This window comes from Quercus suber, unplaced genomic scaffold, assembly GCF_002906115.3.
Source record: "Quercus suber isolate HL8 unplaced genomic scaffold, Cork oak 2.0 scaffold_42, whole genome shotgun sequence".
Classification (NCBI taxonomy): Eukaryota; Viridiplantae; Streptophyta; class Magnoliopsida; order Fagales; family Fagaceae; genus Quercus; species Quercus suber.
The window spans coordinates 416,072-431,848 of NW_027069507.1; the positions used below are offsets into that span (position 1 = coordinate 416,072).

Genomic DNA, 15,777 nt, shown 5'->3' on the forward strand with positions numbered 1-15,777 from the left:
TATTTTTATTTTTATAGAGAATTTTAATTTATGACATCTGCTCTTAATGATAGTTTTTTTATTGGAGTACTTGGTTCACGTATTCAGGTGGTGAGTGGAGTATTTATGTAGTAATATTTTTATGGTTTGGTAGAAATGTTTAAAAAATTATTGAAAAGCCAAAACAACTAGACCAATGAAAAGATGTAGTATTTATTATGTAACTTTATTTTTTTTTTGGAAAATAAGTTTTTTTTTTTATGAGATTTGGAAAATAAGTTAAAGTAAAGAGAAATGTAATATTCACAACATTATTTACAAACAAATCATAAATAACATGTTATTTTCAGGTTGTTATTGAAAAACCAAAACAACCAGACCAATGGAAGAATGTAATATTTATTATGTAACTTTATTATTTTAGTATTTTCTTTTTGAAAAATAAGTTTTTTTTTTTTTTTATGAGATTTGGAAAATAAGTTTTTTTTTTTTTTTGAGAATCACTTGGCCTTTGGAAAATAAGTTAAAGTAAAGAGAAATGTTATATTTACAACATTTTTTAAAAACAAATCATAAATAATAAATTGTTTCGAATTGTTAATAGTAAGTAAAAAAATAATTTTTATGATAAATTTAAATTAAAATAAATAACAATTTATCATTTATAATTTATTGAAAAAAGCGTTGTAGTGGATTGGTTACCCTTTTTTTACTTTGAAAAAAACTATTGAGATGAAATAAATAATTCAATGCAATTCTTGTTTAGGCCATTTTCATTTTTAGCAAATACATTTTTTTTTTCCAAAGGAAAAAATAGAAAGAAAGGAAAACCATGAGATCATAAAAAATCTTTCTTACCTATGTATCTTTCACACACCGCCATACTTCTTTTCCAGAGCCTTCGTATTTCCCAAAATCCCTAAACAGAGTAAACTCTCACATAGCTTTTGGCCTTCGGGTCAGCAACACACACAGACACAGACACATACAGAGACAGAGACACAGAGAATGTTCAAGAAGGCAGTGGAGGCAAAGTCACACCAGAGGCTGTCAGGGGCAGACAGGAAGAAGCTCAAACGCACCGTCAGAGACCGTTTCCCCGCAGCCTCTGATGCCGACATCGACGCTTTGTTCCCTCCCAAGGTTTCTTCTCTCTTTTCTGATTGGTTTCAATCTTGATTATCCTATGTGTTATTCCAAGTTTGCTCATGTGGGTCTTGGGATTTGGCTTCAAATTTGTTATCTTTTTTGAACATTGATTCTAGTGACTGTATATTGAATAAAGTTTTCATTATAGTTATTCATGTTGTTCTTTAATGTTCATGACACACGGGGTGGTATGTACAAAAATTGGTCCATTTTATGTTTTGGGTGTTAGTAGTGAATGCAAAATTGTATAAATTTCATTTGGGTACTCAAGTTGTTAATGTTGTTGTTATTATTATTAGTTGTTTGTGCAATTTGGTGGGCGTGTACAAATATAAGACCATGTTTTATTCAATGGGTGTAGCTTTGGTCCCAATCTTTGGCATGTTAATTCATTCTATAACTGAATATGATGCTGCTAATCATAATGGGGCATGTTGGCCAAGAACCTTGCTTAGTGGCATTGACTAGTCTCTTTTATGAGGACAACAATGGTTCAAATCCCCACCCCCACTAGTTCTATCAATTGAATTGTCAAAAAAGATTATGGGGCATGACTGGATGTGCTATAGAAGCGATATGATCGTACGTAATGAACACTTTTTATCATATAATTATTTGCATTTTTATGTTAAGGCAATAACGTCGGTTTATTTTGAATGAACCCATTGTAAATGATTCCATTTGCACTAAGGGTGCATCGTTTTTTAGATTCAAATTTTCAAATAAATCCGTTTTTTTATTAAGCTTTTGAATTATAAGTTATGGCGAAATATTTTTTATTTATTTAGAGAAATTGTATTTTTTTTTCAAGTTCTTATGATGCATGCAATAGAAATAATTGGTTATTTTTTCTTGGTTGGGATTTTGCACTTCAAAGGTGATATAGTATTGTTCTCGAGGGACTCTAAATGAAGTCATACACCTTGTTTGAGAAGTCTTTTTCCCTCCGGCTCATATTGTTGATCCTCTATTTCATTTTGAGATGTTGCAAGATGTGGTCTTCTATACCAAGAGCCTTTTAGGCTGGCTCAGTGGCATTGCTTGCTCTTTTTTATGTGGAGAACTAGGGTTCAAATCCCCACCTTTTATTTGAATGACAATGATATTAAATGATGTTCCTTTAAAAAATTGGATTTTCATTGACAGTATGTAACCGTAGTAGTACCATCTAGATGGAAAATGCTTAAATAATTATCTCTCCCTGGTTGATGCCATACTAGTAAAGTTGTGATGCTTTTATTGGTTTTATGTGCTAATCATCCACTGCAATTTTTATTTAAAAATAATATATCAGGCTGAGATAACTGTTGCGAAGTTTCAAAATCGAGTCCATGTATATGCTGTAGAAGGAGGCTTTCCTATGTTTTTTGATATTGATGGGCGAGGCACAGAAATATATCCCACAGGTATTTGATTATCTCTCAGTAACTGGTTTTGTCTTCTGTATTTTCATTTGCTTTTCAAAAGTAACTGACATTGCCCCAGTGTATTTGTTATTGTCCAATTTTTTTTTTACTATTGAGAAATGAAACCAAAACTTGGATGTTGTTTTCCTTTCACTAATATAATAAACCATAAACTTTGGGGAACATAAAATTCTTTTAATGTCACTAATCATGACTCATGATTTTTTGAAGATGGATGTGTTTGCTGTAATATTGATCAAATGTTTGGAGGCTTTCCTCTAGTTATTTATTTATTTATTTATTTTTAAAATTTTAATTTTAAATTTTATAATAATTGACATGTTTGTTGGATTTAATAGCTTATTTTCCATTGCAGTGTTTGCTCTATGGAAGGTTCCTGAACTCTTGCCTGTTTTCATGCTAAAGGGGGGTGAGGTTTCACGATTCATCATTGGAGGGGCAGATTTGATGTTTCCTGGTATCAGTGTACCTGTACAAGGTCTACCTTCATTTCTAGCTGGGGAAACATGGGCTGTAAAAGTCCCTGGTAATCCAGCTCCCATTGCGGTATGAAAATTTGGAACTTTTTCATGTTTTTGGGGATAAGTAACAAATGTGCTCTGGAATATTTTCATTGCAGTGGTGTCAAAGCTCTTGTGAATTGTTTGTTGGCATATTTGATTGATCTTGATGCAGGTAGGGGCAACCACTATGAGCAGCGCTGAAGCCTTAAAAGCTGGGCTGCGGGGAAAGGCATTGAGAATCACTCACCATTATCATGACGTACTATGGCAAGTATTGCTGGAAGTGTATATATTTGAGAATGATTTAAAATTTTAAACAACCTTACAATTTATGTGAAACCTTCGTGTTGTTTTACAGGGAATCGGTTGAGGGCCGCTATGTGCCAAATGCTGGCTTTTTTGAAGATGTTGTGTTCGAGGATCCTGCTTTACTGCAGTCCGGCCAAGCTTCTGATTCATGTGAAGGTTCTACTGATGTGTCAAATGGGCAGCGGAATGGTGATGATAACATTGAAGTTGGAGAAAATGTTGATGTAACTGATGTCTTTGATGAAGCTAATCATGCTTCAAGTTCATCAAAACAGATTGATGTCGACAATGCTACTGCTGAAGAAATAATTGGCGGTGTTGGTGATTTGAAGGTGACAGACAACGTTTTATCTGAAGATTTGAATGTCCAACATACTCTATCCACTGAAGACGTGGATGCCCTTTTGGATAAATGCCTTTTGCAAGCCTTGCATACAACAATTAAAGACAAAGATCTTCCTATGCCTGGCAGTACACTATGGTATGTAAAATGCCCTAATCCACCTACGTTCAGAGGCTTAAGCCGCAGTTTTGTGACTTGAGTGCAGATCAGTGAATTTTCTGTGGGTTAGCTTTATTACAGAATTATTATTATTATTTTTTTCCAATGCCATTTTTCCTAGTTAATTAGTAAAAAGATAGTGAACTTGGGGACTTGCACCTGAGCACCTATTTCTAAAGAGAAAGAGAGAGATCCCATCCCTTGAAGTATATCAACTAGTGAGTTTCACTTTCTTACAGGAAAAAATAATTGATCAGTGTTTCAAAATATAAATATCATGTCTTCTGTGATGGTTTGACTAGAAGTTTCTATTTTTATGGTTTTTTTTCCCGAACTGAAAAGAGATGGTATATAGAGGCAAAACATGATACTTTGGGGTGGGAGTAAATCAGGCTTAAAATACCATTGCTGTCTCATGGGCTAGTAGAAAATTGCACTTTGCATGGCATATATATATATATATATATATATTTATGTACTTGAGATCAAAATTTTTAAAATGACTCACATTGTACTCTTTACTTCATTAACCATTGTTTCTGTGTATTCCTTTTCTAACATATCTAACAAATGCTGCCGCTTTGTGGTGGTGTAGGGCAAACCATGTATTACCTTGTAGGCCTTCAGGAATCACTCTAGACATCAAGAAATCATCCCATAAGAAATTATCGAAGTGGTTACAAGCTAAATCGTCTATGGGACTGGTGTGTCTTGTACAGCGTTCCTTGAGTTATTACTGTTATTTTATAGTTGGTTTTCAAAAATTTTATGAGTGGTTTCATCTGGTGCTGTTTGGTTGCAATGAAAATCCAAAATAGTCATTTGTTTTTATAATGGTGGTATGATATCTGAAAGATGAATTAGAATATCTGATTGCATTAGTTATTTTGGAGACAATTTTGGAAACATTAATCCATAACTATGGAAAATGCATATAGGAAGTTTTGGAGGGTATGCCATTGTGAACTCAAGTTCCCACTTCATTGTATCAGGAACCTATGTAACAACCAAGGTAGAATGTAAATGTGTTGTTGGCCTCAACTTTTCACTTTTCTCTTTGAATAATGGTATTTGAGGGTTTTGTAATAATTTGACAGGTCTTTTCCACAGTTTTTTTTTTTGGGTTGACAGTAATAATAAATTTTAGAGGCATAAGATTTTTCTGTTAAAACAACTTTCGGATTAAAGCAAAATATCTATGCTGATCCTTTTACGACCATTTGTAATTTTGCACTTCCATTGAAACTTTGTGCTAATGATTTGTTTCTTTTGAGTTTGTAGACAAACCCTATGCACATCTCTAGTTATCGATGCTCTTTACAAAAATCTCTAGTTAGGGGTCAAAGTGATTGATGACCTTGTTTAATGAAAAGGCAGTATGTGGATCTAATGGAGGCAGGATTCTAGATTTTTATGTGTGAGGGCCTTGTGTGCTTATTACTTTATTGTTTTTGTATTCTGTTTACTTATCTTTTTTTCTTTATGATGATTATGCAATATGAACAGATTTCCGTAAAAGAAGATAAATATAAAAAGGAGGTTATGTTATTGTCTGTTAACCGCAATAATGTGGAGTACTCATCCTTCAAGCCTGAGAAACGACAAGTAGAGAAAAATGATCAGATCAGTGATCATGCTGCTAATGAAAGTCGGTCAAATAAAGTGCTTGACGTGGCAGAAATCTATAAACCAAGTGTACATGTCAATCCCATTTTTGCTTCTGTAGGAGCTGATACAGGAAACCTTTATAGTGCCTCAGAAGCCACTGATATTGTCTTCAAATATGTTGAGAAAGAAAATCTGGTGAAGCCTACAGACAGGTCCATTGTAGTTCTGGATCCCATATTATGTGATGCACTGTTCAAGGGGGCCATAAAAAAAGGATCAAGGTACCCAACAGAAATTCATAAAAAAGATTTAGGGGCGGCATTCATAAGCCGGATGCAACCTCACCACATTGTGACAAGAGGAAGTGAGTCAGTTGTTCGTAAAGGTGCTCTGAAAGCAATTCAGATATTGACAGAACGGCGGCAAGGTAACAAAAAGGTGACTAAACTTTCAGGGATGGAATCATTTTTGATTGATGCTGAAGCATTGGCATCGGAGCTTCAGAAAAAGTTTGCTTGCAGTACATCAGTGACAGAATTACCAGGTATCTTATCCTATCTTATCCGTCTTGATGATATTGAGAATTTTATGTTTGGTGGTGGTTATCAGTTGGCAAACATGGTGAGTTATTATTTTGTTTTTTTGTTTTTGAAGAATGTAAGCCTACTTTGTAGATAAACAATGACTCAATTTCTCCTTATTTCAAGTCAGTCTAGCTTGTCCATGTTGTTTCCAGGTTTTTGACGTACATCACTAAGTGCCTTCATTTCTATTTTTGTTTCACCTCCGGAATAACTAGTGGCTTGTATTTGTATGACTTATCAGACTTATCATCTTATGTGGCAAATGCATTCAGCTAAATTCATACTCCTGTTGATCTGAAATTTTAAAAGTTTTATTTTTATTTTTTCAGGTAAGAAAGGACATGAGGTTTTGGTACAAGGTGGAGTGATTGATGATCTTGCGAAACATCTAATTGAACAATATGGAATCCCTAAGAGATACATTGAAGTTCTTGATAAAACCAGGAGATGATAGGCTGAGATGTGGTTCCTTTTTCCCCCCATTGTTATTATTCAAGTTCAGTGCGCTTAAAGATGTGTATTTCTTGTGGTGCAATAAATGTCTGTATTTGGATTTCTGTGTTGCTTTCGCGCTGCTGTTTTGTGTAGGTAGCAGCATGCTGTGATGTGAGGCTTGATCAAAATATTTTCATGCTGCATGCGTGATGCTAGTGAATTTTTATTAATATGTTCTTTAATTATATAGTTGTCAATTAAGCAAAAAAAAAAAAAATGTATATCAGGGGCTCTTCTCAAAATCTTGGGCAACCTCAGGTCATGCACTATCATCAGTAGGAAGGCCTAGCAGCAAAACACTGGTGGCCTTGTATGCTCTGGAATGCTTGCAATTCTGAGGATTTTGAACGAGTATTGGAGTTGCTAAATTTATAAGCATTTTATACATGACACGTTTCTCTAGATAGTATTGGTTTTCAATATTGCACTTTGTATCCTTATATAAATTAATCTGGTTCACACAGGATTGAATATCATTCAGAGAATTATTCTTATTGGATTTTGTTTTGAATTTTTTCCCAAAGGCCTCTTCTTGGGTTTTTTGTTAAGTGGGATTGTTTACTTTGTACTGATACTGGACAGTTAAAAGACTTTTACTGGGCCAGCAAGTGTCCTAGCAATGAGAGCTTGAAAGTTGAAACACCATCTCCTCTTCCTTTCATTGTGAGCCCAAAAGTTCACTGGCCTTGGGCATGTGTAGCCCCCATTGCTTATATAAACTTAATAATTGAGATTATTATTATAAGAATAATTGAAAAGTTTTGGGGACTTAACAAAATCTTGCAACATTTTCACGACAAGTGTCAAATTACTATAGTTCAAAATAAAATGAAATAAAAATATTATATTGGGATTCACTACAACTCAAAATAAGGGTGACATGAATGTTGTGAAATTTTATTGTGTTCATTTTTTTTTCTCATTGAATTAAATTTGATATAAGATGGAAGTTCCATGATGGAACTACATACATGAGTCTCATTTGCTGTCTCCTCGTTGTGCTTTGTTATTTCAAGATAACTGATCTTACTCCCAAACAAGATGCAATAACATATTAGTCCATATGGAAAAGAGAGAATAATGCATCTCATGGTATTGTTCCTTAACTGAAACAACGATGGACGACAAAGGGATTGAAAAATTAAGATTCAAATTGGGATTTTCCTAAACCACATCTGTGCGCAATGCAGTGGATTGAACAGGTTTTAACTTTTAACCACGCGATTTCCTCTTTTAGCCTTCTTTGAATGCATCTATGTCTTAAGAAATTTCATTTGTAAAGTTTTTTCTCCTATCCAATCAAGCGTTTGAGTTGCAATCAGAAGCTAAAACTTAATTGAAACAAAACTATTTATTTTTTATATGAATACCAACATGGTTTATTTCTCACAGACACGCTTCCTATTATTTTTTTCTTTCTCGTTCAGTGACCCACAAACATGTATCCAAGGCCTATAAATACTGTTTTATTAGAACCTTAATAATATCATATGCATGAAATCCCTCACCTCCTTAATCATCAAAGAATACTCTGGCAACTCGGGAATAGCATAAAATGAGTGAAACGCATTCTCATACTCGATCAAATTCGCTTCTTTCCCAGCTTTGTGCAACCCCTCATAGTACTTCTTTTGCCAATCCTGTAAAGGGTCGAACCCTCCAACAAACACAATCGTCGCTGGGAAATTCACCCTGGAAATATCAACTGAATTTGGCCCGAAAACATTAGCGGTTGCATGGTCTCGCTTCGACCCTTCTGGTAAAAAAGCCTTCCAAAACCAGTCTGTATGTTCCATGTTAATTACTGGAGCTCCATCAAGTTTGTTCTCAGATTCTGTGCGTTCTTCTCCACCAAAAAATGGCTGCAAAGCTATAAGTCTAATGACTTGCAGCTTAAGAAACTTGGACTCGCTTTGAGTGCCACATGGTGCGCTATATTGCCTCCTGCACAGTCTCCAGCGAGAAAACACTGCTTCAGATTAGCATTTTGAGGAAAGTGTTCCAAATTTTCTTCATCAATGAACTTTAAGACGTCGAAGCCATCCTCGTATTGGCATGGATACTTATGCTCCGGTGCAAGCCTGTAGTTGATAGAGACGATAATGGAGGGGATTTCTCGAGCGAGTCTTTGGCAAAACTTGTCAAAGGGTTTTGAGTTGGCTGCCATTAAAATAAAGCCACCTCCATGGAAGTAGAAAATGATGGGGAGGCTGGTTGCTGTGGTTGTGGTAGTGGTGGGTATGTAGAGGCGGAACCAAAGTTTGCGTGAGGGGTCGACTGTGATATCAAAGCTTTTGACACCATTGATGGGGTTTTTGGAAGGAGAGGATTTGAGGTCGAAGAGGTTCAAGAAAGTACGGTTGACTGTGCCGTTTGAATTGAAAGAGTTGTTAAAGGCAAAGGAGTGAATGGATAGGAGGAGACGGACCTTCCATGGAAGGTCTGGTGATAATATTGGTTGTTGTTTCTGAGCCATGTTCTTGTGTGTGAAAATAAATAAAACTTGATTAATGGATGGGTTTAGATATTGGGTTTAGTTGTTTTTAATAAGCTATTAATTAATGTATTTGCTAAAAACAATGCTTAATAATGACCCTTCCATCCGGCGGGCAAAGCAAGAAGCGGTAGTGTTGGTCAAATCGACAAGAAAAATGAAGCTTGAAAGCACCGATGGTTTGACAGTTTTTCTAGAACTACACTTATTTGTCACAACTTAATAATATCTAAAATATTGAACAATCTGTTTTACATGAACTTTTCATATTTGATTTCCACCATATAGTTACATTTTGATTACTTCATAATTGTGGCAAAAGTGTGGTATAAAAGTTGTATTCTTAAACTTTTTATGGTTTAGTTGGTGCCATAGACGGAGCTCGATATGGTTGCTCCTTTCCCCCTACAAATTAAAAAAAAAAAAAATTAGTATATGTATAGGTATTAATTTTAACAATTTTGTTCTATAAAATTACATTTTCCCCCTCGACAATATTATCGTTTTTTTTATGAATAATGCTATAGTTACAAACTTTTTTATAATATTTTTACTAACCGTTGAAGTAGCAAACTCTTATTAGTTCGCATTTTAGCCCATCACTTATAGCACATTTTTACTTACTAATAATTATTTACCACATAAGTAATTTGTAAAAAAATTTGTAATTATAGAATTTTCTTCCTTTTAAAGGCCATAAAGAAATTAATAGATCTAAATTTAAAACAAATATACAAGCCCAACAAAAATTACCGACAGTAAAGCTAAAAAACAATTAAACCCAACCAATCTATTTTACCCCAAATAATGAACCCGTCCTTTAAAAATTCTAAACAAAATAACTTTTTTTTTTTTTCTTATCTAGCACACACGCAACAAAGATTAAAAAAACAAAAAAAAAACCAGTGGTTAAGCAGTAGAATTGGAGGCCGAAGTCACGTAGCTAATAGTAAACCACCCCCTTATCTCCAAGTTCTAGGTCCGTCTCTATCATTGCACTTCCTTTTTTTCTTCCATTTCTTCAGGAGATAAGTAGATATGGTACTCTGGGCTGAAAATTTTGGAAAATAGTTGTACTTGGTTTGTTGGTTCATGGTAGTGTTTAATGTGTACAGATATATATTGGACCAATTCTGGGTGATGATCCTTATAATGTTACTAAAAGTTTGGAGATTTGCTATTGCGATTGGTGAAATTGTTGAGGCACATCAACAATAGAATCAAAGAAAAACCCTAAACCAGATTTGGCCCATTTCTCAACCTGTGGTGAATTACTAACAGTAAAGTTCAGCTTTCTCCAAGCTTCCAAAAAAATTTATGTTAGAGTTTACCCTTTGGGAGTAAGGACGATTTCTAGAAATATATTGAAATCCAAATGTTGTTATTACCAAGTGTGGGAACTGCGCAATTAATGAAGAGATAGAATTTTCTAGAGAGAGAGAGAGATTAATGTGGCGAATTTAACATCTTCACAATTTTTTATTCAAGTTTGATAGGAAAATTATTGTCTACTCTGAGAATATACTTCCTCCCTTTCATAGAAGGGTGAGTCACATTTACCATGGGGTCCACCACTTTGCGAGAGGGAGGGAGCGTACTCCCCGAGTATGCAATAACAACCTGGTTCAGTAAAGGGGCTGTTTAGGCTTAGGGTTCGAAATGGATTGTTGAGTTGATTAAAGAAGGCTTATAGGTTTGCAAAGAACACAATGTTCTCAAGAAAGGTTCTTAAAGCTAGTTTTATTAACCAATTGCCTCCAGTGGACTTAGCAATGGCCTAGAATGTTGATTAATTAACATCCTTAATTCACTCATAGTTGGCTGTTGGATGAATCGAACCTCAATTGTATAGGCTGCTACGTATACACCGATCTATCTAGTTGACTGTTGCTGAAGCTTAATTAGCTACTGATTTAAAGTCATCTTTTGCCAACTGCCACAAATGTGAAAGCCATTTGGATTCTCTGCATCAAATTTCCGTGAACCACCCTGGGTCTAGTTACTCTGATTATAGGACTTATGCATCCACCCTCCCCTCCACAAATCAATTAGTCCCATTTAGTTATAATATATTGCTCACCCCGTAATTCAAAACCTTTTCCCTCTAAACTTTGGTGCAAGGAGAGGTGCAAATTCAGTTACAAAACTCTTGGCTTGCTCCATTTTATTTGTGAGGAAATCAGTTAATTTGCTTTTAGTTCAATCAGTATTAAGATTAACTTTAATTGAAATTGATTCATTTTATTATTCATATTAAATATTATAAATCTAAATAAATGCACGCAATATTGTTTTATTTAAAATTTTAAATGACGAGACATTATGTATATTGTTAGATTTAAAAAATAAAATTTTAACCATAAATAATAGACTTTCTCAATAATTTCACTAGACATAAAAAGGATTATATTCAACTGAACTATATTCGTGCAATGCAATTTAATCATGCTATGTTAGGACATTCTATATACACAGATATACTTATTAGGAAATTTCATTTTTAAATTAAAGCTTTTTCTACAATCCAAACCTTGAATTACAAGCACATGAATAACTTCAAGAAGATGATTTATTAAAATTTATTTTTTACCACATTCATTTATTTTTCACTTCAATTTCTCTTTTCCATTCTTATAGGTTTTTTTTTTTTTGGTTCAGTTTCAAAGGGTTATTTCTCTTCTTTGTTTGTTGTTAGTGTTTACTTTGTACTGATACTGGAGTAATTGGACTGTTAAAATTAAGACTTTTAGAGGGTCAGCAAGTGTGTCCTAGCAACAAGAGCCCCAAAGTTCATTGCCCTTGGGTTCATGTGTGGTCCTCATTACCTATAAAAACTTAATAATTGAGATTATAATAATTAAGAATAATTGAAAAGTTTTGGGGCTCAATAAAATCTCACAATATTTTTACAACAAATAATATTTCAAACTACTATAACTCAAAATAAAATGAAATAAAAAAATTATATTGGGATCTTATCAAAACAGGGCTAACATGAAAAGATTATGAGATTTTGTTGTGTTTGTAGTTATCTTTTCTCATAAGATTTATGTGAGATATAAAATGGAAGTTCCATGATGGAAGTATAAAACTACATGCATGAGATACATTGCCCTATCTCCTCTTTGTGTTTTATTATTTCAAGATTCTTGATCGACCTAACCTGCTACACAAGGATGGACCCAGTAGGGGGCCTGGGCCCCCCTTGGCCCAAAAAATAATAAAAAAATTTAGTTATATATAATACTGTAAACCTAGCCAACCCTTACTGGGCCCCCCAACCCAACCTTAACAGGCCCCCCCTAAGCCTAACCCAAAATTTTTTTAAAACCCATTAACACTTTTAACCCTAGAAACCGATTCAGATAAAATTAAAAAAGAGAGAGAGAGAGAGAGAGAGAGAGAGAGAGAGAGAGAGAGTTAAGGGAGACAGGGAGTCAAAGATTGAGAGAGATTACTGAGTAGGGACAAACCTAGTAGGGGGCCCAAGGAGGCTCGGGCTCCCCTTGGCCCAAAAAAAAAGGTTATATATAATACTTTAAGCCTAGCCAACCCTTACTGGGCCACCCCAGCCCAACCCTGACGGGCCCCTCCAAGCCCAACCCAATTTTTTTTTTTAAACCCATTAACACTTTTAACCTTAGAAACCAATTCATATGAGAGAGAGAGAGAGAGAGAGAGAGAGAGAGAGAGAGAGAGAGAGAGAGAGAGAGAGAGAGAGAGAGAGAGAGAGAGAGAGAGAGAGAGAGAGTGATTGGGTGGAAAAATTGAGAGAGAGTACTAAGTACTGACTAGAGTCAGCGGTCAGCCACGGTGCCACACAGACCATCAGCCTTGCATGACATCGCCACATGCCACCATCATGCTGCCTAGCCTTAGTCGCCACAGACCCACGTCGCTGCCACTGCCCTTAGCGCCTCCAGCAACTTGATCTACCTAACCCACCATTGTCTCCAGCAGTTGCAGCATCCAGCCTCCATCCCCAAATTCCAATCTACCCTTTCAAGTAGTTTTTCTCTCTTTAAACTTCAAAACCTAACATAACATTGATATAATGTTTGTGGTGTGAATTTGTGATTGATTGATTGTGGTTTTTTTTTTTTTGGTTTGTTGAGGATGATTGTAGGAATCTCTAATTTTTATTTTTTATTTATTTTTTATTTATTATTATTATTATTTTTGCAAAGGATGATTGTGAATTGAATTTGAATATGTGATCGTGTTTGAGGTTTGGGAGTCTCTATTTGTCTCAGAGTTTTTTTATTTTTTTATTTTTTTTATTTTTATAAATTTATTTTTTGTAACTGATGAGTGGGAGAGTTTGAGTTAAGAAAGTGAGATGTGAGTTGTGATTTATATATAGTTTTTGCTAAAATATTTGACTGTGAGTTGTGATTTATAAAGTGATAATATATAAGCATTGATTATTTGACACTTTGACTATTTGTTGGTAGAGGGGCAATATTGGGAATAGGCAACAGAGATAAAGAGAAAAAAGGAGATAAAAAACATATAATGCATTATAAATTATAGGGGTGGCAAAATTTGACACGACTCGCGAACCCGACACGACTAACCTGTTTATAAACAGGTCATGGGTTGAGGCTAAATGGGTTCGGGTCATATTCGGGTCGACACGGCTGACCCGTTTAATAAACGGGTTGTGTTCGTGTTTAACATGTGAACCCGTTTGACCTGTTTGACCCGTTTAGGTAATAAAGGTATTAAATTTTGTTATTATTGCTTAATTTTTGTTGTTGTAATTATATGTTTATTATTATATTTATGGTTGTAATTGTATTTTAATTTTAGATATATAGAAATTAATAATAGATTATTTAGATCATATATGACCTATTAATTAAACAGGTTATTAGTATTAATTTTTACATGACTTATTAATTAAACAGGTTAAACGTGTCGGGTTGGGTCAACCTGTTTAATAAACAGGTCGGGTTCGGGTCAACCCATATAGCAGAGTACTTATGGCTCAACACGACACGAACCCGACCCGCGAACACGAATTGACACCCCTAATAAATTAGTAGTGGGGGTATAGGTGTGTGTTTGGGGCAATAGGTGACAAAGATAAAAAGACAAAATGACAAAGATAAAAACAAAGATAAAGAAACAAAATGAAATAAATAATATAATATATATGTGACACAAATTTATCAAAATAAAATTGTCAATGTTTGATTAGTCCTTTTGTGAGATAATAGATATAATTTTTATTTTATTTGTAGATCATGAGAAATCAACTACAATATTTGATTTTTTTTTTCAAAAGTAAAGATTTAAATTCAACAAATATGGATGTAGTTGTGAATTTTTTTGATTTTTTTTTTCGCTTATCTCTGGCCCCCCTTAGTTTTAAATCCTGGGTCCGTCCCTGGTACTGAGTACTGATTGGAGCCAGCGGTCAGCCACGGCGTTGTACAAATTTTCAACCTCGCAAGACATTGCCATAGGCCACCATCACGCTGCCTAGCCTCAACCGCCATAGACCCACTTCACTGCCACTACCCTTAGCACCTCCGGCAGCTTGATCTGCCCAACCCACCATTGTCTTCGACAGCTACAGCCATGGTTGTCAAAATTTCGATCTGGATCCTACGATCTTATGATTTTACGATCTCACCTGCTTAAAACGATCCAGATCTTTCAAGGATCTTTGCGGTCATTCAGGATCGGTAGGATTGTACGATTTTGATGATCCTAAACGATCCTGATTTCTTGTAATCTTCTTTAACTTAATAGAAGGCTTAATTGGACCCAAATGAAAAATAACATCATAATAAACTAAGTTTTTCTATTCTAATGTAGAGATATAGAGTGTTAGTTGGACCCAAATGAAAAATAATATCCCAATAGAGTGTCACGTTTTGAGGTTTTTGACCTCTTTAAATGATGCTTACAAATGGATATAGTGATATATGGTAATTACATCAAATGGATGCAAATTTATGAATGAATGTATAATTTATGTAACTATTTAACATTCCAATATGTTTTTTTTCTCAAATAATATAGGATCTTACAATATATGATCCGATTTTACGATCCACGATCCCACCTACTTTTGAACGTCAAAACCTAACATAACATTGATATAATGTTTGTGTTGTGAATTTGTGATTGACTGATTGTGTTGTTGTTATTGTTGGTTTTTTTTTTTTTTTTTTTTTTTTGCCTGAGGATGATTGTAGGAATCTCTAATTGTATTTTTTTTTTTTTTGGTTGTTGCAAGAATATGTGATTGTGTTTGGGGCTTGGAAGTCTCTATCTGTCTCAAAGAATTTTATTTTATTTTTATTTTTTGCAATTGATGAGTGGGAAAGTCTGAGTTGAGAAAGTGAGATGTGAGTTGTGATTTATATATAGTTTTTGCTAAAGTATTTGATTGTAAGTTGTGATTTATAAATTGATAACATATAAAACATTTGATTGTTTGACACTTTGACTGCTTGTTGGTAGTTGGGCAATATTGGAAATAAGCAACAAAGATAAAGAAAAAGAAGGAGATAAATGACATATAATGCATTATAAATTAGTAGTGGGGTACAAGTGTGTTTGGGGCAATGGGTGACAAAGATAAAAAGACAAAATGACAAAGATAAAAAAAAAAAAAAAGATAATATATATGTGACACAAATTTATCAAAATAAAATTGTCAATTTTTGATTAGTCCTTTTGTGAGATAATAAATATAATTTTTATTTTATTT

General features: G+C 34.3%; 1 protein-coding gene and 1 pseudogene across 1 annotated transcript; one reads left to right on the plus strand and one right to left on the minus strand.

The window, feature by feature from the left end:
* The first annotated feature begins 824 nt into the window (after nt 1–824).
* On the plus strand, nt 825–7,067 carry LOC112038708 (uncharacterized). The gene is made up of 8 exons (XM_024071557.2): nt 825–1,122; nt 2,423–2,534; nt 2,911–3,101; nt 3,231–3,325; nt 3,417–3,848; nt 4,465–4,573; nt 5,376–6,021; nt 6,391–7,067. The coding sequence occupies exons 1-8, from the start codon at nt 988–990 to the stop codon at nt 6,510–6,512; spliced, it is 1,842 nt and encodes a 613-aa protein (XP_023927325.1). The 5' UTR covers nt 825–987; the 3' UTR covers nt 6,513–7,067.
* An 800-nt stretch (nt 7,068–7,867) lies between these two features.
* Nucleotides 7,868–9,032, minus strand: LOC136066667 (probable carboxylesterase 18; annotated as a pseudogene).
* Nucleotides 9,033–15,777: the final 6,745 nt, after the last annotated feature.

Excerpts from the sequence above, each read along its gene's own strand:
- LOC112038708 (XM_024071557.2), top strand. The coding sequence starts at position 988 with ATGTTCAAGAAGGCAGTGGAGGCAAAGTCACACCAGAGGCTGTCAGGG. Across the intron at positions 3,326-3,416 it reads CATTATCATGACGTACTATG|GGAATCGGTTGAGGGCCGCT; the intron begins GCAAGTATTGCT and ends GTTGTTTTACAG. Across the intron at positions 4,574-5,375 it reads CTAAATCGTCTATGGGACTG|ATTTCCGTAAAAGAAGATAA; the intron begins GTGTGTCTTGTA and ends CAATATGAACAG.